This window comes from Melospiza melodia, chromosome 14, assembly GCF_035770615.1.
Source record: "Melospiza melodia melodia isolate bMelMel2 chromosome 14, bMelMel2.pri, whole genome shotgun sequence".
Lineage (NCBI taxonomy): Eukaryota > Metazoa > Chordata > Aves > Passeriformes > Passerellidae > Melospiza > Melospiza melodia.
In genome coordinates, this window is record NC_086207.1 from 17,306,130 (window position 1) to 17,330,470 (window position 24,341).

Consider the following 24,341-nt stretch of genomic DNA (forward strand, 5'->3'; position numbering starts at 1 on the left):
ATCCGTTGCTTTCCTGGGCCCCTGTGTCAGCTCCCTCACACCCCACCAACCTCAGGGCTGAAATCTGGCAGCTCATCACACCTGGGCTGGCCCCCAGCCAGGCCCCTACAGGTGCAGGAAGCCACATGTGGCTCCCAGAGGCACCTGTCCTCTCTGGGGTTGGGGACAAGACAAAGGGGATGTCCCACAGACATGGCATGAAGGTTTCTCCCCCTTCCAGGACTTCCCTCACTGAATGACTGGGGATACCCAGGGCTCCAAGGGCTGTTTCTGATGGGTCTCAGCATTCCACCACTCCAAGGGAGGAGCATGAGGCTCTGGGCATGGTGCATCTCATGCCCCCACACCGAGGCAGAGACCCTGGCAGTGCCCAGGTTTGGCACAGCTCCAGAGGCTTCAGCCTGGTGCCAGCCTCAGCTCTGATGATGTGCATCATTTACCAGCAAAGAGCTCAGCTGTTACCCAGGCGGCATCAGCAGAGCAGTCACCCAGAAAAGCTTCTGTCAGAAGGAAATACGAGGGTAGAGAACGGCAGAGATGTCGCAGGCAAGGTCTCCCCTGCAGGCAGGCTGTGCCCTGTGACCCGGCACGGTGCAGGCAGGCAGAAATCCCCAGAGCCCTCGCGGGGCAGGGGGCACGGGGCAGGGGTAGGGCTGTGCCCGGGGATGGCAGCGTGGCACGGAACCCGCAGCGTCCTCCATGTCCCGATGCGAGCAGTGTCCCCGCTGTCACCTGTCCCCACCGCGGGGACGCAGCGCCCCCTGGTGCGGTGACAGCGCAGGACAGGGGACACCGAGAGCGGCGACAGGAGCGGAGACAAGAGCGACAATGCCCGACAGACCCCTTGCCAGGGCCCTGCTATGGCCAAGGGAAGGAGGCAGGGGAAGGGAGAGCAGCTCAGCACCCCCTTTTATCCCCGTCAAACAGCCACAGGCACCTTCGTTAAGGAAGAGGATTTATCAAAATTAGAAAAAGACATCACAAATATTTTTAAAAAGCCCCAGCTGGGAAAACATCTACCAGTTCAAATCCCCCCACCCACTCTCCCCTCATTGCCCCAGCACAGGGAAGGGACATGGGATGTCTGGGAGAGGGAGAGGCAGGCTGTGCTCCCAGAGCTGCCCTTGCCACCAGGCTTTTGGGGACAAGGGGACAGTCACGTATCTCATCACTGCTGGGGAGCCTGGTCACAGCAGAGCAGCTCCCATGGCAGGCTCCTCAGCAGCCGCCTTCAGTGACTGATTTTCTTTGGCCACTTGCCTTTGGAACGAGCCCCCCACGCCCCAGAGAGGAGGCAGCGGAGGGGGAGCCCTGCCAGAATCCCCCCATTCTCCCCAGCACACAGCTGCCTGTTTATGAAGCTCCCAAGAAGAGGACACACCGAGCTGAGCCCCAGGTCACAGCCCTGCCAGGCTGGCAAGGAGATGAGCCAGCTCCTTGGCCCACCTGTGCCAAGCTCCCACCCTCGAGGGCAGGCAGGTGTTGCCTCCCTGGGGGCAGCAGCTTCATCAGGAGTCGTTGGGGAGCCCAAAGAGCTTGACAGTGCCAGCCTCCCTGCTGCTGTCATATTTGCCATCTTTGTCGTCACAGGCGAAGGCCAGCAGAGGCCTCTTGGGGTGCCAGGCCACTGTGAAGGTGGGGGACTCACACTGCACCTCCCAGAGCTTCTCTCCTGCATGGAAAAGGAGCCACGTCAGCCTGGAGAGCCTCCAGCCCCCTCTGCTGCTCACCTCCCCGAGCCAAGCACCTGCTGCTTCCCTCAGCGAAGGGCAGAGGCAGCACAAACGCTGCTCCAGCGCCTTTTAGACACCCAGTGACAAGGTACAGACATGACAGGCAGGCCTGCCACAGACTTCTGAGGCACAGGCTCCCCCTCATGGCATTCTCTGCACAGGAAAGCTCTTCCTTAGCAGACAGATTCTCCCTGTGTCCTCCCAGCTCCACCAGCACTTCTCCATCCAATTCCCTTCTTACTGTTCCCCAAAATAAAACCATTACCTGTCTCCACTTCAGCAATGTCAATGAAGTGATCTTCTGATGCTGAGGCCAGCATCTTCCCATCATGGCTGAAGCTCAACGTCCGCACGGGCCAGTCGAGCCTGCAGCAACCCAGGGGAGCAGACAGTGAGGCACTGCCACCACGGTCCCCAGAGAGGGGGAAAACAATTCTGGGACAGCTCTACCTACCTGGAGAAGCACCTCACACACACCAGCTCATCCACGTCCCAGAGGCTGACCAGTGCATCAGCACTGCCCGTGGCAAAGTACTTCCCCATGGGATCAAACTTGATGCAGATGCAGTTGGAAGGATGGGCGTTGATGGACTGGATGGGTTTCAGCTCTGGGTAGCTGTGGAGGAGAAGGGAGAGGGCAGGGAGCAGTGAGAGAAGCGCAGGGATTCCCTACACCAGGGCAGGCATGAGGCAACCAGGACTGGAGCAAACCCTGCCGAGGCAGGACTCACTGAGTGTCCAGTGAAGGAGGCAAAGCACCAGGGACCATTCTGGGGAGCTGAGCCCAGCCCACAGCTGTGGCAACCTGAGCTCCAGGCAAGCTCATTCCCACCAGCGGGCAGGGGATTGCTGGGATGTGGGCTCAGCTTTCCCAAAACAGCAAAGGCACTTGCAAATGACTGCAGCCAGCCCAGCCCACCAGCAGCCAGGGGCACCTGCCTGAGGATGTTGATGCAGCCATTGCCATTGGTGAGGAAGAACATGTTGTTATCGTTGTTCCACGAGATCTCGTTCACCTCAAACTTGAACTGCTCCTCAGCTTTGGAGCGATGTGTCTTGGCATCAATGAAGGTGACCACATCATCCTTGTTCCCCACGGCAATGGTCTGCCCGTCAGGGCTCCAGCAGATGTTGATGTTCTCACCTGAAAGGACAGAAAGGCAGCAGGTCCCACTTCCACTCCAAACCACTCCCAAATGGGAAAGACTGCCAGTTCTTCAGTCTAACACACAAACCCTGCACAGCAGCTATCCAGCAAAACCAAACTTGTGACAAGTACAGCTTGAAGACAACATGCCACAGCCCATTTCAGCCAAGATGGGGCCACGGCAATCACCAAACAAGGTCACGCCAAAGATCCTCTGAATCCAGTCATCTCTGAGATCCAGAAAAAGCAGAAGCCAAAAATACCTTTGAATAAAGATAAGAACATGGCAGGTTGCTGTTATAAGACTTTACTGTGCCATTCCCAGCCCCAACAACTCAAAACTGGACAGACCATAGATGGTATTTGGGTTAAAGATCATATGAATTCAAACTGTTTTCTGAGTCCACACAAACTTTTATTTCCACCACGGTTCTCTATAAACATGTTCTTCCCCAGTGTCCAGCCTCACAGCCCACTGACTCCAGAGACAAGTACAAAGGACATTTTAACAGCCAGCAGCATATGCAGCAGTTCTACCAGTCCTGACCCCACAGTAAATCAGCTCTCACATGATGAGTGCAACACAAATATAAAGCAGTTAGCAAAGATGTCCCAGTCAGAAATAACCACAGGAAAGGTGCAAAGAAGCTCTGTGCCACTGCAGATGGGTCCCACACAGCTGAGCCTCTGCCAGGACCCACCGGGGAAGGCAGGACTCACCCTTGGTGTTGACAGTGGCGATGCACTTGGTGGTGCGGACGTCCCAGATGCGGATGGTTTTGTCCCCTGACGCTGTGACAAACAGGTCCGGGTTGCTGGGGTGCCAGCAGAGCTGATCCACGCTGTCCCCGTGGCCGCGGTAGTTGTTCTCCTTCACCTGGAGGGAGAGGGCAGGCGACGTGAGGCTGTGCCCAGCGCTGCTCCAGCTCCTGCCCACATCCCAGCACGCTGCGTCCCCGCTGGGACAGATCAGGAGGGGCCCAGCCACGCTCCCGCCCACGGCCGGCCAGGATGGAGAACCCTGCCGGGCACCGCCAGCTCCGTTCCCGGCCCGCAGCCCCGGCCTGCGCTGCCCCTGTTCCGGTGCACACCGGGCACCCACCCCCAGCCCCGGCACCGACCACCGGGACACTCTCCCGCTCCCGGACCCCAGCCCAAGCAGCCGCGCCCGGGCTGCCCAAGGGCTCCCGGTGCCGACCCGCACCGCCCCCGCCCGCCCGGTGCCGGCGGATCTCTCACCAGCCGGTCCTTCTCGAGCAGGAACACGCTGGCGGTCTTGTCGAAGGAGCCGGAGGCGAGGCGGCGGCCGCAGCAGCTCCAGGCCACCGAGTGTACCTTGGCGCCGTGCGCCGGGAACTCGCGGCTGCGCGTGTTGGCGCGGAACAGCTCCTGCATGGCCTGCACGTAGGGCGACACCGCCATGGCGGGGCCGCCGCCACCGGCACCGCCGCCGCCGCGCGCGCCCCGCCCCGGCACCGCGCCTGACGCCACTTCCGCCGCCCCCCCGCGCCCGGCGCGGCCCCTCCGGCGGAGCGGAGCCGGCGCCCGCCGCCGCGATGGACAACAGCGTGGTCCTCGTCAGCGATTCCGACTCAGAGGGCGCCCGCTCGCCGCCGCTCCAGCCCTGCCGCTCCCGGCACTCGCTGCCCGGCCCCGCCGTGAGTCCGCGGCTCCCTCCGGGCACGGCGCCCCCGCCCCACACAAGATGGCGGCGCTGCCACGGCGGGCAGGGACGGCGGGCGCGCACGGACGAGCAGCCTCGGGGGCAGTGGAGGGGGTGGCCGTGTGTTCCCCGGTCCCGTCCCGTCCCAGCCGCCTCCTCAGGGAGCTCCCACCCTCTTCCCAGCCGGGCTCGGGTCGCCGCGGTGCCTCCCGCCAGCAGAGCCCCGTTCCACAAGCGCGCTCCCCGCAGGGGTCCCGGCCTCCTTGGCCATATACCCTCAGAAAGAGCCCGGTGCCTGCCATAGCGTGTCGCGGTGCCCTCGCTGCACCCCGAGAAGGGTCCGGCCCTGCAGGGCTCAGCCCCCGGCGGGGTCGGGATGCGGTGGGGCGGCTGCCGCCCCTGCTCCCCGAGCCGCTCCTCGGCCCTGTCCCGCTCCGCCGGCGGCTGCGGGGCCGGTGGGGCCGTGCGGCGGCGGTTCCGGCACGAGGCTCGGGCCCGGACGGGGAAACGGTCCCGCACCGCTGTCCCGGGTCCTGAGGCGGTTGGAGCCCTGTACCTCCCTCCCTCCCTCCCTCCGCAGCTCCTCTTGCGTCCCGCAGCCCGCTGGGCTTTGCCCTCTGCTTGGGGAGGCAGCAGGTTTGAGCCGGGGGAGGAAAGTGGATTTAAAGTCTCTGCTTTGAGGTGCTGAGGGAGATTTTTTTTCCCCAAGAGCAAAGAGGCTGTGACCCCTCCTGGGCCTGCCAAAAGCTTGGGAAGTGCAGTGTGTGGTCTGCTGCTGGTGCAGGCACAGCTGCCTCCCTTGCTGCCCCTCGGAGCCTGCATTGCCCAGCGAGGCCCAGATAGGAGTCCCCAAAGTGTCAGGGTTGCTGTAGCTCCGATTGGTGCCACAGATCAAAAGGCAGCTTTGTTTCCTGCCACTCCTGTCCTCCAGAGCAGGTGATGTGACACAGAAGAGGTGGCAGGGTTTGGATCCTGTGCTGTTCCTGCCAGCACCTGGGTACAGGAGAACTCCCTGTGCTTCCATTGCCCTCCCTGGGCATGGCAGCAGGACTGGCATTTCCTGTCGTGGGAAGGAGCTGAACAGGCAGCCAGGTCTGCTCTGAGCCAAGGCACGAGGACATGAGCCCTGAGGGGAGTGGGGAAGAGCCTGGGTTGGCTCAGGCTCAGCTATGCTGCCAGGGGAGGCTGATCCCAGAGCTCAGGGCCACAGTCCCCCTTGGACAAGCAGAAGGGTCTTTGCCCCTTTTCTAGGCTGGTGCCCTTTTCCCTCTTAGACTGGGACTACAGTGCCACCATAGCAAGGGCTCCTGGCAGGACAGGACATTGACACTGCTGCTCTGTCCCCACAGGAGATCATTGACCTGACCTGTGAGGATGCAAACTCAGACCCAACAGCGTCGAGCAGCCTCGCCATCATCGACCTGACTGAGGACATGTGCAGCCTTCTCCATTCCACCCTTGGGGCTGCTCAGAACTCCAGAAATGCTGCCCCAGCAGCACACACGTCCCATGCCCAACTCTGCCCCACTGCAGAAAAAGAAACACAGGCAGTGCCAGAGCCAAGCCCTGCACCAGCATCACACAGCACTTCTGAGAAGCTCAGCTCCACCGTGGTCACAGCAGAAACCATGGAGAACTGCAGCTGCCCTTCTCCTGTCTCTAGGCACCACAGCTGGAGCCTGGAGCAGGATTACAGCACTACTGCCTTTAACAGCAGCTTGGACTCAGAGTCAGACTCAGACTGCAGGTCCCCATCTCCCCCCAGCCTGGACAGCAACAGCAGCATGGGAGCTGATGGCCCAGAGGAGGATCCTCCCCAGCCCTGCCTGGAAAGGAACCTCCCCCCAAGGCTGAGTCCTGCCCCAACCATTCCTGTAACACCAGGAAAGCCCCAAAGGTCTTTGCCAGAAGGAAGTGACTTCCCAGCACACCAACCAATGCAGCAAGCCACCCCAGCCAGGACTGATGCTGACAGCAAGGCCTTGCTGGATAAACTGCACAACTTCCGCAGGAGTGGAGTCCAGCACCTCTTCCTCCAAGGCATCACACCCAACAGGGACACACAGAAGGTAAACAGGGTTTGGAGCAGCCCCTGCTCCCCTTTGCCAGGCAGTTGGGGGCTCTGGTTATTGCAGATCCCTTCACAGTGGGCCCCACATCACAGCTGGGTTTCTCTGTGTCTGGGGAGCTTTCACCCATTGTCTTGCCTTGCACACAGCAGAAACCTGGGCTCATCCCCAGGGGGAAGCTGAGCATGGTGCACACCACCATGGAGGAGAACATCCTGGAGGGCACCTTGTGTTTCCTGAATGAGTTTGTCTCCTGCCAGCACCGTCCCCCCAAAGATATCATCTGCCACCTCATCAAACAGATGCTGTTGGACACCCACGAAGGGGAGGTCCTCAATGACATCTACGCAGTGCTGATGAAGATCCAAATGTATGTGTTCCCCTTGTCCCAGGGCTGGCTGGGTGTTCCCAGGGGTCTGCCCAGCCTAAGGGTTATTTTCTGTGGGGCTCACCCACAGAACAGAGAGTGATTTCCCCTTATAACCCAGGATAATCCTCCTGCCAACTCAGGCACACCCTGGGCTCTCTGAGGGTGGGTAAGGGACAGCTTGTGACACAAGGGAGCCCCTGGGGACAGAAGAGTGTGTTTGCTTTGCCCTGAAGCACAGGTTTCATTTTTCACTGCTGTGACATGGCAGAGGTGCCTTCCCTGGGCTGCAGCAGCGCCAGCAGTGGCTGGAGCAGCTCCCTCAGTTTGCTCAGGCTTCCCACAGAGAGGTACAATGTTTTATGAGGCCACAGACATAGGAGTCCTGGGCATCTCCCTGGAGTATAACCCCTGTGTGGTACTTCCAAAAAATTAATGTGTTATGGGCAGGAGAAAGGGTGAGGGCAAAGATGGAGAGGGGAAGGCAGGGAAGGCACCTGAGCAGGTGGGACTGGGAGTGGCTGGGGAAGGGCTAAGAGGCTGCCATGCCTCCAAGCAGAGGGTCAGGCAGTTCAGCACAAATGGACATGGCTGTCCTTGCAGGCTCCATCCAGCCAACATCACCACGGTGGGATGGGACTGGACACTGGTGAAATTCATCATGGAGCAGCAGGTACTTGGCACCTTGGGTGTCACAGGGGGCAGGGATCATCGAGCACATACTGCCTAAGGGAGGGTGAGTGTTCCTAAATGCTTCCTGTGGCTGTGCTCTGCTGCAGAGCTGGCCAGTCCAACAGTGAGTGCCAGCTGGGAATCCCACATTCATCCACAGTGCTCCCTTACTCGGCACAGTTTCAGGCAGTTTGTCCCACTGAAGAAGGTGCAGATAAACTCTGGGTCACAGCACCAGTGCAATGCCCAGCAATGCCCCTCAGGCAGCTCCTCCTACAGCTACTCCTCAGTATGTACATCAGTACATTCCCAAGCCAGCCAGCTTCCCTGGTGTCCCTGGGCCTGTGGTCCCACCAGACTCACATGCTCTCCCTCTGCCCCCAGGAGAAGCCCCCTGGCTGGCTCCTCTTCCTGCAGTACGTGGTACAGACCCTGGAGGATGACTTCCAGCACAATCTGAAGTCATACCAGCTGCAGAAGTCAATTGCCAAGAAAGTGCTTTCATGTGACTTGTGCTTCAACAATGTCAAGTAAGGGACACCTCCTCCTTGTTGTCTAACCAGAAGCTCAGAGGCAGGGCCTTAGGGAACATTTGTCAAGACTCCAGCCAGAGTTTCAGACTTTCCAAGAAGCAGACTTGGGAGACAAAGGAAGCGTAGGGCCAGCTATAGGGACTAGGAAAACATTTACAAAAGCAAACCACCACAGATGATGCAAGGCCTTTCCAGTCACAACAGAGTGGGCTTTTTCCAAGGATGAGGTCAGATTTGCACTGCTCAGGACAGGACTGAGAAGGAGGCAGTCTGTAGGCAAGTGTACAAATCAAGAGAGCTCCTTTGTTGAGCTGTTCAACAGAGCTACCTCCTAACCTGTCCAAGTGGGTGGAACATAGTCTTCATAGTCAGGGCCTTTCCTCCAGTTCTAAGTGGATCTAGAGGTCAGAACACAGCAAAACGAGGCACATCCCCAATAAAATTCTTGTTTCTGTTCCAGGGAAGTGGTCAATTGGTTGGTGGCAGCAGTTACAGGAATTGGGTTCTCCCAGCCCCAGGAACAGCTGCAAGAAGCCAGGGCTGAACACAGCTCATCTTCACCAAGGCTGGCCAGCACTCAGACAGACCAGGCCCAGACTGCTTTCTTTGCCCAAAAGTAAGCTCCAGAATTCCAAACTCCCTGCTGGCATTATCATGGACCCAAGGCAGGCAGAAGCCAGAGTCACTCTCGCTGTCAGTTCAGGGAAGCCAGGCTGTACCTGTGACCAGTTTTGCTGGTTCTTCTTTGGGTTAAAGACTTGGTGAGCAAAAGACTCACCTGATAGAAAAGTAGCTCAGTGTCATCCTCTTGCATGCAGTGTAAGGCTGGAGCTTGTGGCCCACAGCTCAGGCAGCCCCATGCTGCTCCCACACTCAGGAGAGCCACCAAGACTTCCAAGGGTCAATCTGGGGATGAGCTTTGCTTGCAAAAGCATCAGATTCAGAAGCCACCAGGAGACACCAAACCTGGCCCACTGCATTCCCATAGCCCTCACCACACGAGGCTGAAGCAGGGGCCATTCCCAAGGCTTTGCTTGGCAAGCTGAGGGGCAGAGCCCCCTGTGCTGACTGTCCCCTCTCACCCAGGACAATGCTCCTGCTCCAGAGGATGTTGGCCATGGCAGTGGAGGTGGACAGATCTCCCACCTGCAGCTCCCGCAAGATTGCAGACGACATCTTCCCCTTCATACTGAATATCCCCCTGAGGAGCCAAAGGTGAGACAAGCATGTGCAGGGCAGCATTTGCCTGTGTGATCAATTGTCTTATTCCAAATTCACATCCAAGTCTGGATGCACAAAGTTCTAGAGGGTATAGAAAGGCCAGGCAGCAGCAGCGTGGCTGTGTCTCCCATGGAGCTGCAGCATCACCAGCTGAGCAATGATGTGTTGATGGAAACACACCCAGGTGGTGTGCTGCTGAGAACAGTCAATTCTCCCACTTGGTAAAGTTGTGACCTTAAAACTGTAAGGAGGGTCTGAAAAGCAGTACTGTGCAGCACGGCCAAGCACTGGCAAAGACATCGCTATTCCCATGGGCAAGCAGGTAGTCAGAAATATGATGCAGTTCCTACAGCTTTGCCTTGACATCTTTTGTTTGCTTCTTTAAGAAATTCAAATTTCTTAAATTTGAAGCCAAAGCACAAGGGAGTGAAGAGACCACTAAGCCCCCAAGCATTTCAAACCCACCTTTCAATGCCCAGCAAGCAGCCCTTGACATCCTTTCAGCAGAACTCTGTGCACACACCAGGTACAAACCAAGCCAAAGTGACTCTAACCAAGGTGTCACTTTGCCCAGGACAGATATCGATCCTTCCACCCCTGACCCCAGGTCACCCTTGCTTGGCTGGGCTCCCTGCAGATCAGCTGGAATGAGCCACAGCCACACAGGCTGCTGGGCAGGGTGCAGTGAAGCAGCTCAGTTTGCTTTAGAGACTGTGCTCACTTCTAGCTGCTGCAGGTCACACCTGAGGAGGAAAACATGGCCAACAAAGGTCTCTCACCACATCTGGTGGTCTTCCTTCCAGGCCATGGCTGGGTAGCCCCTGCAGTCACCCCACATCTGCACTAGGTCAACAGGAGTGTGCTGGAACAGTTGAATCTGGTCAGGCTGTGCTGTCTCAACCAAAGTAAATTCCTTTTGTGTTCCAGGGAAGCTTTACTGAACACCATGGAGAGCCAGCTCCTGCGCTGCAGACTGCTGGAGCTGCTATTCCAGCATAGCTGTGACGTGCCCACAACTGCATCCATGTCTCTGGACAAGGTCCTGTATTTCCTGAGCCACTCCTCTGTGCTGCCACAATTCCAGGTATCCAGTCCAACCTCTCCTTTGACTTCTTTTCCCTCTGAGAAAACTTCTAACAACCAAATACTGTCTTCTGTCCTAGGATGAAACAGCAACGTGGCAAAGGTGGGATGAGATGCTGCAGTACTTGAGTTTGCTGCTGCTGAGTTACCACAGTGTAAAACTGGGTAAGCAGTGCTTGTTCTGGCCCTAACAGTCTCATCAAGAGGCTGCAGCAGAACAGCCAAATTCCTCTTCCTCCTCTCATCACTACTGGTCAGTGAATCTTAGAAAGACAGTGTGTCTCTCAGGGAGAGTGAGACTTTGCAGAGGAATCCACCATCATATATGTAAAGTCTCACTCCCCCTGAACTCCTAGAATAATGACTGTTGTTGGGCTCTTTGGAGACTCCTTTGCAGCTGCCCATTTTGCCATTCACTCAGAGACAAGGATTATACAAGCCTTGTCCCTTCCCCATTCCCTGGGCTCTCTCTCTCTGCATGCCAGATGAGCTCCAGGAGGGGCCAGTTCCTTCTTCCCAAAGTCTTGTGCAGAACCATGGAGGATAACAAGAGGATCAATCCCATTTCCAGCACTGCCTGTGGCACACTGGGTCCATCCCAGCAGCTCAGGCAGCCCTTTGGGTGCTGCCTCTCCCCAGCAGCATTTCCTCTTTCCCCAGAGCACCTGCGGACCTCTGTCAGCGACCGGATGAAACTGATTGCTCAGAGAGCCAAGGCCAGGCTCCAGGACAGTGATGACATCAGCCAGCTGGACATTCAGCTGAAGATGAATGACTTCATCAGCAGAATGCAGAAGACCCTGGGGGAGCCTTTTCCCCCACAAATTCAGGAGAAATTGTTCATGCTGCAGGAGTTGTTCTTCATTGTCACTGCTGCCTGATGGAGACTACCACTGCAGCAAGGGGGACAAAACTTCATGTTCTCCCCCCCATATAAACCCCCACATCTCATACTGCAACCTCAGCATCATGAGGTTGGTTTATACAGTTCTTTTGAAAGACTTTTGGTTTATATTGTCTCCAAATTTCCATTCAAGTTTGCCTTGTTTGCAGTTTTGCAAAGCACTTTGTACACTTTAAAAAAGTGAGTTTTTTCATGTGTGCTAAGACATTTTGTCTTAATGCCAGCACTGAAAGTATTTGCCCCAACAAATCCAGGAGAAATTGTTCAAGCTGCAGTTGTTCTTCACAGTCACTGCTGCCTGATGGAGACAACCACTGCAGCAAGGGGGCAAAACTTCATGTTCTCAATATAAACTCCCCCATCTCATACTGCAATCTCAGTATCAGGGAGGTTGGTTTATACAGTTCTTTTGAAAGATGTTTGGTTTACATTATTTCAGAATTTCCGTTCAAGTTTACCTCATGCAATTTTACAAAGCACTTTGTAAATTTAAAAAAATAAATTCTTTTCATGTTTGCTAAGAGTCTTTAGTCTTGGTGCCAGCTCTGCCCAAAGTCCAGAGCTCTGTCAGATCACACCACAAGGCCATGCTTTAAACCCCAGCCTTCCAAATCCATGAGATTCACTTGTGTAATCAGAACCACAGCAGCAGCTGTACCTCAGTACCTGAGTCTGTTCCATGACTTGGAGCTCAGCTACACTCCAGGAGCACAGGGAGCACCAGCATTCAGAGCTCAGGCTTCCCCAGCCCAGGTCAATCATCATTTAGGGCAACTAAAAACACTACAACAGCACCAAAGGGGAACTGGACATCTCTAGGGAAACACCAGCCTAGTTCCCACACCTGTGCCCACCTCCACAGTACAGGTGGAAACAGCACTCAAGCAACAAGAGACAAAATCTCAGGAACATGCATTTGGATTGCTCAAGAAAACACCAAGATGTCATGTTTAGTTTCACCTGCACAAGCCCTAAGACAAAACTGAGCCTGGCTGTAAACCCAATCTCTCTGTGAAAGGGGAGTGTATGGGCAAGTATTTCACCCTAGAGAAGTGCTGCCAGAGCCTTATCCACCAGAACCTTGACCCCACACTCACTGGACAGCCCCAGATTTCTCCCACAGATGCTCTGCCAGCACCAACACACACTGTGAACCTCCATTCCACAAGGATTTTATTGTCCTGTAACAAACAAAACAAACATACACATTAGGAGACATGAATACAGTCAACAAATAAATTAATGTCAAATGAGAGCCTGATTGCCAAGGTGCAAATGAGTGGTGACAGAACTGCTGGTTTGGTGGGAAACTTTCACACAACACATCACTGGCAGTGCTGCTGAAGCTCGAGAGAAAGCAGTGCTACAAAATGTGCTGCTCAGAGGGGCCAGCAGCCAGCCAAGGCAGCCTCAGGGAGAGTGTTTGGTTTAAGTGAGAATCTCCAGACCTCAACAGTTACCACCTGGTAAGTAACTTCTGTAGAATGTCCTGGCAACAGAGAAGCTTCCACTTCCAGATGCAAGGCTGCTGCTGGCTGAGGAACTCTGCAACACCATGCTGAGATCAAGAGCAGATCCATTTGCCACAGCACAGGTGAGGATTCCAGAGCAATGCTGCCTATCATGCTTAAGGGATTAGATGGTAGGCAGGAGTTCCTTCCACTTTCCCTGAAGGCTGGTGTTAGCTGTTCCCAGGAACTGGTTCAGACTAGGTCAGGGATCACATCCAGCTGGACCTTAGCAGGGAGGAATGTTCAGCCTTGGTCTGCCCCCAGTCCTTCCCCAGCCCTGCAGAACACACTTAATGCTGATAAAACAAAATACCCTGTCTGAGAAGTGTTCCCAGTGTCTAATACATTCTATACAATTCCAGGGGAAAAAACAAACCAACAAAAACAAATCAAGCAGCATCCAGAGTGCCAGAACACGTGCAAATCTGCTGTCTAGGACACAGGACAGGGCTGTTTTGCAGAAAAGAGAGGATTACTTGCTTCAAACCACACCAGCTTTGATTACTTCCACCTTCTTAGGGGAACATGAAGAGTTGGAAGAAAAGGAATTCTTCCCCATTACTTCAAAGCTCCATTAGATTCTGCTCCCTGCCTTTCCAATGAGAGCATCTTAGAATAGTCACTAGTCCCTTTTCCCTTTAAAAAACACTCCAAGAACAAAAAACATGGTCACACTGGATAGTGAGGGAGGGAGTGCCACATTTATACTGACCTACCACACACCCCATCTTCCTTCTGGCAGTTGATGGTCCAGTTTTCAGTCCTTGCTTGTTCACATTGTTTTCTGCTTGATCTCTTGACAGAACCAGTCCTCCTGTGGGTCCTTCAGCACTGAGCAGGACAAGACAATCAGATTCCAGGCATAAAGCCAGGTGCTCACACACCACATGGAAACCTGTCCAAAATAAACAGGCTCAGGGTTTCACTGTGGTGGGGTGTACTGGGAAGCACTGGCAGCCCAAACCAGTGCAGTGCAGCAGACAGGACAGTTTACATTGGTTTACGACAGTGCAGGAGTTTTTCCAAGACTGGCTTTAGCAGGACAATCAGGACTGTTTCTTTTTCTGAGATGAAGAGCTGGAAAAGGAGCCTTTCCTACTTTAGTGCAGCACACAGGACAGGGAAGCAGAGCCTAAGACACCCTGTAGCCTGCTAAAGACACTGGAAGCTTTCCTCTAGAACCCAGTGGGAGTGAGCACGTTCAGATCCCGGGGTTTGATATTGTGGGAACGTGGAGATTGTTTCCTCCCATCTGTGCCTGGAATGTCCATTTTGGGTGGCTTGAAGGTGCCTGGATCCTCTGTCATCCTTGTAGCCTGAGCACGCATCAGCTCCATTGGGGATGGCTTCTGGGCACCCTTATAGGACTGAATGGTAAATCCTCCTGATGAAAAAAATCACAGTAAAAAACAGGAAAACCAGTCAAATCCCCTTCCTACTGCTGCCAGGAGTGAGCAGTGTCACTGACACTCAGCACCACAGACAGCCTATGCAAATTCCAGCAGCTTTGTATGATCTGAAGCCTATTCCACATCAGGAGTGGGCACTTCCAGTCTTGTTTGCATCACATATCAAAGAAAGAGTAAAAAGCTGTCACCCTCACACCCTGCCCCTCCCACTGCAGCTCACTGCAAGTTATTTCTACTTGCAGATAACAGGTTTTACCCAACTGCTCTATATTTAGGCACAGAAATTCTATGACTAACACACATTCCCAAGGTGGTCCTGGGGAGTAACAAGGCAAGCAGGAAAGGACTCCAGAAAGAGCCAGCAAGTTCCCTCCTTGGCAAGGCAGATTTTCAAGGACATACCTGCATCACTGACTGATTTCTGGACAGCTCTGGGTCCAAAAAAGCTCCATCTCTCAGATCTGTCCCCACCACCTTCCATAGCGAAGTCTGAGCCAGTGATAGAAGTAGAGGATCCCTGACTAAACCAGCCCCTAAGGAAAAAAAAAATAATTGAGATGTTTAAAACGTGAGAATAAATACAAGTGACATAAATACAATTCAAGTGAATAAATACAATTCAAGTGACCCCACTATGCCAGGAACTTTTCATGTAGTCAAAAGGGGCAATTTAAGAAATCTTAAGAGGTTTGTTACCACCCAGGATAAACTATGCACGCTCAAGTTCCAGAGGCTTCCAACATTTGGATCTACCAAACACAAATCCTCATGAGGCTCTGAATTTCACCCTGTGCAGTCTCTCACAGGATAGGAAGGTTATTTGCAGCAGCTCCCATCCCAGCAACCTGCAGGAAACCAAAGGAGGCAGAGTACCTGTTTCTGTGCCTGGGGGAGGATTGGGGGGTGCTGCTTGGAGTGGACTGGGCAGAAGAATTCTGTTTGTCATCTTTTGTTGTGTCTCCATTCTGCATTTTTAGGTTCTGTCAGGAGAAGCAAGAGAAACAGAAGCAACACAGCTTAAATATTGGACATGAGGAACAACACCCAGGTTTTTTTTACCAAAACCAGACTGATAAATTGTTTTTATCACAGGTGATAAAGAATAAGTGTCACCACACCTAAAGTTGTATCCAGTATTACAGTACCTGTGTACACCCCCTTAGGTTTCTCTTCACATCAAATATAAGCATTTTTAAAGTTCTTTTAGGCTACAGAAAGGAACACCAGCCCTCACAGGGAGGTTGTGGATGCAGCAGAGCTCACTTCAGCTACCTGGTAACTGCTCTAAATGCCACAGCATCCATTTGTTTCCAGCACTAATCAGAGCAACAAAGCTTTCAGTTGTCTAATGAGGGTGAGACCAGTTCTCACAGAAGGTACAAGATCAGGAATACCAGACCCTGTGATGCAATTAGTGTACACCAGGATGGAAACACTGCCCTGGAACAGAGATGAACCTGGGCACAAAATAAACAGGAACTGCCTGCATGCATGTTGTTTACAAGCTGGACAGTACAAACTGAACTTTGAAGAAGTCATTTGAAGGGCAGTTACAGTTCAAACACAAAATACACCCTGTAATGTTTCCTGTGGCTATTCAAGCCACACTAATGCAATTCATGGACGCAGGCACTGAGACTTTGGCCTCCTGGGAGGACACTGCAAGGGTTGACCATTAAACTCCAACTGCAAAATTTTTTTAAGAGCTCAGCAGCCCACAGTAACAGCTTCATTCAAGACTTTTGTTTTCACTAAGACACATCTGCTAACTTCCACAATGGAAATGCACACTTTACAAGTTCTCTTTGGACACACAGTTGCAGAATTCAACTGCAGGGCACCATTCAAAAGTACAGCAAGAAATTCGATTGTGTAGGGTTGTCTCCACTTGGAAAGACAACTGTCATAGTTTGATATGAGAGTGAAATGTGACAGATTTGAGAATAAAAAAGCTGTTTCAAAGCTAATGTTAATTTTAAAATACAATTGGGTAAACTTTACTACACAAAGAGCTAAAAGCCTTCAGAGGAAGCAGCTTAAGGAAAGTTTTAGCAACACACTCCAGAAGTTCTGTCAGCAGGTAAATGTTAAACCAGCCCATCCTACACAGAGAAAGGCAGTGGAAAACAAGCCTTACATGGACTGCCTCAGCCACCCGGTGGTACTTGGTCTCCTCAGTGGTGAGGCCTTTGTGGGGTGTGTAGCCAGCTTCCCTCAGCCCTGCCTGCTGCTCAAAGCGCTGGATGCTCTCCTGAGTCTGCTCTGGAACACACAAGAGCACAAAGTCACACAGGAATGCCACCACAAGCAGTTCAAGCAACTGAATGCAAACCCTTTTTCATCCTTCACACACTGCAACAAGCTGAGGCAGAAAGATGTAGCTGGTGAGATATTCTGACATGCCTGAGACAGGGGCTAAGTGAGATAAGCAGTGATTTGTCCCAAATCACCAAACACATCACAAATGCAACACCTGTAATTAATCCCATCTCACCCCAATACTGCATCACTCCTACTCACAGCTCCATAAAATCCAGGAGAACCCAATAAGTTGGACACTTTAAGTGGCTCACTGCATTCAAGGGAGCCTTGCAGGTCATGTTTTAAAGACTCCCAGTGATTTTAGACCAGGTAAAATAAGCCATTTCAGCCAGACACAGAGCCAGCATCTAATACACTGATATCAGCTTCAGTTCTGAAAAACACAAGCACTCCCTCCAAACCCCAGCATAAGATGTTCATTCCCTGGTGGAACAAGGAGAAAAGTCAAAAGGAATCAGAGCACAAAAAGGTTAGTGGAAAAGCCCACTGTCTTCTTTAAACCAGATAACAATCCCTGTGTTTTGTAGCTGCTGAAAGAGGCAGCATGGACAGATTAACACAGAAATAATTCCTCTTATTGCAGAAGGGCACATCTTCTCTGCAAACATAACTGACCCCATTTTATTTTAAAGCATCATGGGTCATGTTTAGAAGTGTTGCAGTTAGCAAGGCAGCTGCTGCTATTAACAACATCAATGCCAGAAGTGCTCCATTAGCACAGTGTGTCAGCTCTCCTCACTGCCTGGGTCAATGGCAGAGCTCTGCCTGTCACTCAGAAATAGTTAATAAGAGTTAATAATCAAACAGAGCAGCAGCAGCCTCTGCACCCCAGCAACATGGACTGTCAGCAAACAACAAACTCTGCACTCCTTCCCCACCCTGGCAAACACACAAGCACCACATGTGGCCTCTTCCCCAGTTCCTTGCTTCCTTCCAGAAACATCCTCTGAAAAAAACAAACTCACACAGCACCAGAGCAGAGCCAGTCTGAAGCCAAGAGCCCTCCAGGAATTACCCTGAGGCATCACCAAGCTGGAGCCCCCTCAGTGCCCAAACCACACATGAGAGAGTGAGAGGTGAGTTCTTACTTGTGATGAGGGAGTTCATGATGATGTGAGTGGCCTTGGCCTTCACCACAGGCACCTTGTTCACACTTTCAGTGGATGATGAAGGAGTTATGACAGGCTTCAGGTTGGCCTCCCCTTCCTCATCCTGTGGGGAAGCAGCAGGGGACAGTTTGAGATGGGGATCTCAGCACCTGGCAAGGACACATCTCTAACTACACAAGTGAACAAGGCCATGCTGCTCTGGCAGCCAGCCTTCATCCCATGGGAGCGATCCCTGGGCTGTGCACCCTGCAGCAGGAATGGCCAGAACCTCAGAATTCAGGGCAATGAACAAGTGACTTCCATCCAACATCTGAGCCCCTACCAGGCTCAGAGCAAACAAGCTGGTAGTCCAAGTACAACAAGGTCAACAGGCAAGAAACCAGAACATCTGTTCTTCTCCTAAATGCAAACTGGACTTCAAGGTCAACTGGGCAAAAGCAGCAAGAGCACCTTCCCAGGCAGCTCAAGCACCAGCTGTTCACAGAATGGCAGGCACAGAGCAGAGCCTGGAGTGAACAACTTGTTTTCCCCCCGTATTCCTTACATGTTTCTTGCTCAGTGTGTCTGGTGGTCATAGATCAACCACTAGACCCCAGCAAAGAAACAGAAAAGAAATGCTAGAAAACAAAGTATCCTGTGAAACACTGACTTCAACCAACCAACACAGGAGCTCCCTACTGGAAAGTTAATTTTTTGCACCAAACCACAACTTCTGGTTGTCTCTCACAAGAGATTTAAAAACCAAGGTGGTTTAAAGTAGAGATTAAAGCTCAAAGGGATACAGAATTACATTCTTCCATCCAACAACATTTAGTTTCATTTCAAACTTAGAAAACCGCCTCTAAATTTAAAAGGGCTGGTCCTGCACTCAAAGCATAGAATCCCAGAATTGTTTGGGTTGGAAGGGATCTTAAATATCATCCAGTTCCAACCCCCTGCCATGGTGGGGGGACACTTTCCACTAGAGCAGCTTGTTCAGAGCTCCCACCAACCTGGCCTTAAACACTTCTAGGGATGGGGCAGCCACAGATCCCCTGTACAAACTGTGCCAGTGCCTCAGCACACTCATTGTGAAGGATTTACATCCAGCCTAAACCAGCCTTATGCTCTACTTTAATTACACCTGACTGCTGGGGATTTTTTTAACCACTAACACGGAGGAGACACTCAGCACACGTTTGTCCCATCCACACTCCATGTGCGCATTGCAAGGCCAGGCAGCAGTGCCGGGCTCTGCCCCCAGCCCCTCCCGAGGGTCCTGCTGCGAGGGCAGGAGGGTGCAAGGACGGGGGGATGCCAGGGCACGGTGCCAGAGCTGCGGGGCAGCCAAGGGCAGCCGGGGCCAGCCGGGCCCGTACCTTCGAGAGCTCCTGGTACTTGCGCTCGGGGATGACCGGCTGCTTCCAGAGCACGCTGGCGCACAGATCGGCGGGCGGCGGCGTCATGGGCGCCGTGTCCTCCAGGGCATCATCGTAGCTGAAGGCGCGGCGTGGAACGCCGAGGGGCAACGACATCCTGCCCGAGCGGGGCCCGCCGCCCGGCTCCAGCGCTGCGGAGAGAGCGCAGCGCTCAGCGCCCGCCGCCGCCGCCGCGCCCGACCGAGCCCGGCGGGGAGCGGGTGCGGAACCTTACCGGGAGCGTCGGGCTTGCCAGAGCTCATGGCGGGGGCTCAGCGGGGCTCGGTGAGCGGCGGCAGGAACAGGCCCGGGGCGGCCATAGCGGAACCGCCGCGAGTCTCCTGAGCCGGAGGCTGCTTATCCCTGCGGGGGGCGGTTTTATAGGGGCGAGGTCTCGCGAGATGTGGTTTGGCGCGGGGCACGCTGGGAGCTGTAGTTCGGGCGGGGAAGGCGGGGTTTGCCCGTTCACCGGGGCCACAGCGCACCCACGGCCCGGTGGCGGGGCTGGGGTCGTGTCCTGCCCAGGTGTGCCGTCCTCCTGCAGACAGGAGGTTGCTGGGTCAGTCCACAGAGCGTTAGGTCCTGGAAAACCAATCCTGGAAGCTGGCAAGCCCATCAGGAACAAGAGTACGTGGCAAAGAGTCTCACTGTGACACCTTTTCTACAGCTGCTCCTTCCTCTTTATCAATGAAAGGCTGACTTCTCTGCTGCCCTCCAGTTCCTCGGCAGGAAAGGGACCCCAGCCTGCTCTCCCAAGCTCCAGGTACAGGGAAAGGCCACAGCACATGGCCCTGCTCCAACTTACCCTGCCTACAGGACAATCAGCCAAAGTCTGAGTGCTGCCCACACCCAGCTCTGTCACCGCAGGGGGGACACGTGTCCAAGGCCACCATCACCAGGAGCTCTCCAAAGCAGGACTGCACCAAGCCAGAGCCCACAAACAAGACATTCACAAGCAGCTAGAAAGAGTATTTTATTTTAGCAAAGCTAAAGAACTGCTGGGGGCAGTTCTTTCTGCTGCCACACAGAAAGTGAGCAGAACAGCACAGTCAGTGCCGGTGCCAAAAGAGTCTTTCATGGATAGTTAAACCCTCTCTGCCTAGTGAGGGTTCTTCCTCCATCACCAGAGGCTGTTTCAGTTTGGAAAATATTCACGTCAAGCCTGCACTTGCAGGTAAACCTGAGGAAAAAGAGCAGTCACTGCACTTCCATTTTTTCTGGCTTGAGCGATGCAATGAAATTCTTGTACTCCTCGGGATAGAAATTCTTGTACACATTGATCTTCTTCTTAATCTGTTTGGGAGTATCCTGGTAGTAGTTCTTCTCATCCCGAGCCATTTCCTGTGACAAAGCAGAAGGTAAGTGAGAGGAGCAGCCCCAAGAGCAAACACCAACCCAGCCCACCCCCACCAGTGTGATCACTGCCTGACTCAGATGGAGCTGGCCACAGTTCAAAGTGGTTTTTTCCCTTAAGAATCAGCTGACTGCAAAACAGGATCCAGGACAGAGAGGATTAGCAGTTCTCATGCTGCTGTTTGGTAAATCCAGGAGTGAATCCCTTGCTCTGGACTGTACCTTGTAGTTCTCCCCATGGTTCTGGATCATGTATTTCACATAGTCAATGAGGTCCCGTGACAGCGTGTTCGACTTCTTCTCAGGGAGGCTGGCCTCCAGTTCCATCTCTGGGCAGAGGGCAGAGGCAGCATGAGGGAGGGGAAGGAAGCAACAACACCTTAGAGGTCTCCAACCTCCCCTCAAGGTTCACCCCAGCCACACAGCCTGGGGTGACATTTCCCAGCAGGCTGGTGCAAGAAAACAGCCCAGACAACACCCAGGCCTGCACTGCAGCTCTTCTCCAGCTCACACAGGAGCAGACCCTTTCAGCCCAGGCTGCTCAGAGCTGCCCAGCCCACCACTGAAACACCAGGCACTGCCTCCAGGGCTTCTTGTCACCCTGGAGCCATGCACCAGCACATCTCGCAGTGACAAGAGCCCTCCTGAGGCTGCAGGGACAAACACTGTGGAAAAGACATGATCCTCCACGAGGCTGGATAAGAAACAACACCCTTCCCTACCCCTGGCACAGCACAGAGTGACAAAATAGCCCAGAGGGGCTCAGGAGAGCCCCAAATGCAGCACTGACCATTCACCACGTACGGCTTCCGCACTATTTTCTTTCCTGGCTGTTGTCCATCACTTTCCACTTCCATTCCCTGAATTATAGCAGAGAAAAGACAAATTAAGAAAAGCACAATTGGAAGAGTGCTGTGTCCCCACACATTGTTCCCAAAACTCCAAACTGCTTCTACATGGCTGCAAGGGCAGGAAATCCCAGATGGCTTAAGCAGAGCTTTACTTGTGCCATTAAACGGGCTTGTGGGTGAGGCTGTCAGCTGAGAAACCCTATGTGAATGGAGACAAATGGCAAACAAGGTCATTGCTACTTCTTCCTTGAGCTTCTGGGGGCCACCTTTCACCTGAAAGTGCTGCTCTCTTACACAGATGGGCCTGGCTGGCACTGCTGTACACAAAGAGCCCTTCTTTGTTATCAGGAACAACTTGGCTGCAGCGCTCCCAACCCCCCCGTCTCTGGCAAGTCCCAGGACTGACGTTTTTATATTTGTTCTAAAGTCCATTATGTCTCCGGAGCGCTGTAGCTCGTTCCCACGCCAGGATCTTGGTGAGATAAGCGCGTAGATCAAGATAAGAAACTTGTCCAGTGCCAGAGACTCATCCAGACTTAACCTGCCCAGGATACCTCCCCCCACAAAGGAGCGGCCCGGGCCAAACCTTCCCTCACCAGCTGCTTCTTCGGGATGGGGACAGCCTTGTTGGGATCCTCGGCCAGGCCCATCTCGGCCAGGTTCTGCGCCACCGACTTGTGCGGGTCCCAGGCATGGCGGATGTGCGAGCTGCGAGGGGACAAGCGACATCACGGCGGTGTCCCTCACCCCGCGGCCCCGCGCGTCCCCCTCCCCACCGACACGTGCAGCGGCTCCCGGCCGCCCTGCCCCAGCCCAGGCCGGCCCCCCGCGCCCGCGGCGCTCACCAGGCGATGCGGGGCGCGGCGCGGCGGCGGGCGCTGCGGTAGAGCCGCTTGCGGTTGAGGTTGTAGGAGTATTTGTGCCGCCGGCTCTTCCCCTTGGCCTTCGGCATGGCGGACACGCGCGGGACGGCCACGGGCTGCGGCGCCGGCCCGGGGCACCACGGGAAGTGTAGTTCCGAGAATGCAGCGCCGTGCCGTAAATGTGCGCGTCGGACTGCAACCCCCGGCATGCATTGCTTCGGAGGCGGGGCTACGGCAGCCGGAAAGGGCCTCGCTGTCACCTTGGCCATGGCGGCCGGGCCGCCCCCGCCGCTGGAGCCCAGCCCGCTGTCCACCTTCCCTGAGGAGGGATTCGCGGACAAGTTCCTGCGCAAGACCCGCGAGAACCCCCTGGTGCCCCTCGGTGAGGGTGGGGCGGGGGGTGGCGGGACGGAGGCGGAGTGAGGGGCGCGGGCCGGCGCGGTGGCCGCTGGTGAGGGCCGGTCCCTCAGCCCCGGCCGGCTGGCCCCGGGAGGCGCGGCTCGGCTTTGGGAGTGCGGGGGAAGCCGCGCCTCACGGCCCCCGTCCTTCCCCGCAGGCTGCCTGTGCACCGTCAGTGTCCTGATCTACGGAATCATCTGCTTCAAGAAAGGCAACACTCGGCGCTCCCAGCTGATGATGCGGGCGCGTGTCATAGCCCAGGGCTGCACCTTCGCCGCGCTGCTGGGGGGCATGGCGGCCACGGCCTTCAAATCCCGACAGTGACCTCGGACAAGAGCGAAGCGGCAGTCACGGGCAGGTGTCTACCAGCAGCCCTGGCTGGGGATGGAATTTTCTGAGGCTGTTGTGATGTCTCGGTACAGCCAGTTCTGGAGCACTGGAAATGGGGTGAATACACTCTGTGATTAACATGTAATTTAGGCTGTGGCGCTTTTTTTTTGTTTCCCCAAGAGCTCTCCTGCAGCACTGAGGCTGCATGTCACCCTGTCAGACTTCTTGTTCCTGCTTGATGCTGTCACAGGCTGATAAAATTGTGCCTTCTCGGTCATGGTCTGAGGCGTGGTTGTAGTCAGGCAGTGACCAGCATTTGAGAAATGAGCTGTCAATGAGGAAGGAACACTGCTTATGGCTTGGTCCTGGCAGGACAAAGTCTCTAGGGACTGGGGGAGGCAGTTTGGGAGGTTGTGTGAGCTGTGTAATTAAAACTGGTGAGTAATAAAGTGAATTGCAGCAAGATTCTGACTGATACTGGATTGCAGAGCACTGAGAGGCCATAACAGTAAACAGTGAAGGGAGAAGAAGGAGTGGGCATGGCTGTCTTGAAGCTATGGTGATGCAAGAAACAAGACATGAAACTCTCTGTGTAAACAAGTGGGGAACTCACATTTCTGAAATGAGGTCTGGCTGTGTTCTCTGGGATGGGCTGCTGCTTTGGCTGTTCTTGCTGAGGAGTCAGCAACACCTTCTTCTCCAGGGGACCTGCCCTGCCTGTGTCCTGGCAAACACGGTCCCACTGTTGGTTTTGGATCATACCAGGGCTTTGGTGATCCATGAGGCTTCGCCCTCCCATGCCAGGGCCAGAGCTGGGAGGATGTGGGGCCAGGGTCTCTGTTCATTGCACTGTGGCTGCAGCAGCTCACACCTGCAGGGGAAGGGGCACAGACACCTCTGCCTGTGCTGAAACACCTCACCCAGCAGCCTGGGCTGCTTCCAGGTGCTGTTCTGTGAGGTGGTGCCTGTGCCACGAGTCCCTGTAAGGATGTGCTCAGGGGTGAACCCTCTGTCTGCAAACAAGGACATGGATTGTCCTGTCCAGGGAACTGGGCTGGTGGGCCTTGGCAAGGAGAGGGAAGGCTCTTGCTCACCAGAGCTGATCTCTGAGTTGTGAGGGTGGGCATCAAGCCATCGCCAGTGCTGAGCAGGGTGAGCTCCACCTTGGCACAGGGAGCCCAGGGCCTCTCTTCCTTCTACAGCTGCCTGCACAGAACATCCTTCACAGAAGAAACTGCTTCTGCCTGCCCCACTGGCACCTCCAGCCCAGCCAGCTTGGGGCAGGGTGTGAGGAGCAGCAGGTGGGCAGATCCATGAGCACAATCCCTTGGCAGCTGGAGAAAGGTGCAGTGGACAGGGAGCAGCTCAGCCAGTTTGGACAAGTCAGAGCTTGCAGTTCCTTGGG

General features: G+C 54.5%; 5 protein-coding genes across 7 annotated transcripts; 2 read left to right on the forward strand and 3 right to left on the reverse strand.

Annotated features, from left to right (window-relative positions):
- Positions 1-1,041: 1,041 nt before the first annotated feature.
- On the reverse strand, positions 1,042-4,328 carry THOC3 (THO complex subunit 3). Its single transcript, XM_063168963.1, has 6 exons — positions 4,120-4,328; positions 3,601-3,757; positions 2,673-2,877; positions 2,188-2,349; positions 1,999-2,099; positions 1,042-1,672 (listed from the first exon to the last, which is right to left on the reverse strand). Exons 1-6 carry the CDS (start codon positions 4,300-4,302, stop codon positions 1,509-1,511), a joined length of 972 nt encoding a protein of 323 aa, XP_063025033.1. The 5' UTR covers positions 4,303-4,328; the 3' UTR covers positions 1,042-1,508.
- Positions 4,329-4,397: 69 nt separating this feature from the next.
- Positions 4,398-11,913, forward strand: SIMC1 (SUMO interacting motifs containing 1). Of its 3 annotated transcripts, none has more exons than XM_063168960.1 (10): positions 4,398-4,538; positions 5,893-6,612; positions 6,762-6,982; positions 7,583-7,652; positions 8,036-8,181; positions 8,645-8,800; positions 9,271-9,399; positions 10,333-10,489; positions 10,569-10,653; positions 11,149-11,913. In XM_063168960.1, exons 1-10 carry the CDS (start codon positions 4,437-4,439, stop codon positions 11,367-11,369), a joined length of 2,007 nt encoding a protein of 668 aa, XP_063025030.1. In that variant the 5' UTR covers positions 4,398-4,436; the 3' UTR covers positions 11,370-11,913. The 3 variants fall into 3 exon arrangements, with proteins under 3 accessions (XP_063025030.1, XP_063025031.1, XP_063025032.1); XM_063168961.1 differs by having other exon boundaries at positions 6,765-6,982; XM_063168962.1 differs by lacking the exon at positions 4,398-4,538 and adding an exon at positions 5,114-5,635.
- Positions 11,914-12,548: 635 nt separating this feature from the next.
- KIAA1191 (KIAA1191 ortholog) lies at positions 12,549-19,474 on the reverse strand. Its single transcript, XM_063168964.1, has 7 exons — positions 19,376-19,474; positions 19,102-19,292; positions 17,723-17,846; positions 16,450-16,574; positions 15,186-15,292; positions 14,715-14,845; positions 12,549-14,287 (listed from the first exon to the last, which is right to left on the reverse strand). Exons 1-7 carry the CDS (start codon positions 19,401-19,403, stop codon positions 14,079-14,081), a joined length of 915 nt encoding a protein of 304 aa, XP_063025034.1. The 5' UTR covers positions 19,404-19,474; the 3' UTR covers positions 12,549-14,078.
- A 626-nt stretch (positions 19,475-20,100) lies between these two features.
- NOP16 (NOP16 nucleolar protein) lies at positions 20,101-22,331 on the reverse strand. Its single transcript, XM_063168965.1, has 5 exons — positions 22,190-22,331; positions 21,941-22,052; positions 21,284-21,353; positions 20,716-20,822; positions 20,101-20,481 (listed from the first exon to the last, which is right to left on the reverse strand). Exons 1-5 carry the CDS (start codon positions 22,294-22,296, stop codon positions 20,338-20,340), a joined length of 540 nt encoding a protein of 179 aa, XP_063025035.1. The 5' UTR covers positions 22,297-22,331; the 3' UTR covers positions 20,101-20,337.
- A 96-nt stretch (positions 22,332-22,427) lies between these two features.
- Positions 22,428-23,081, forward strand: HIGD2A (HIG1 hypoxia inducible domain family member 2A). Its single transcript, XM_063168966.1, has 2 exons — positions 22,428-22,589; positions 22,764-23,081. The coding sequence occupies exons 1-2, from the start codon at positions 22,475-22,477 to the stop codon at positions 22,928-22,930; spliced, it is 282 nt and encodes a 93-aa protein (XP_063025036.1). The 5' UTR covers positions 22,428-22,474; the 3' UTR covers positions 22,931-23,081.
- The last annotated feature ends 1,260 nt before the right edge of the window (positions 23,082-24,341 follow it).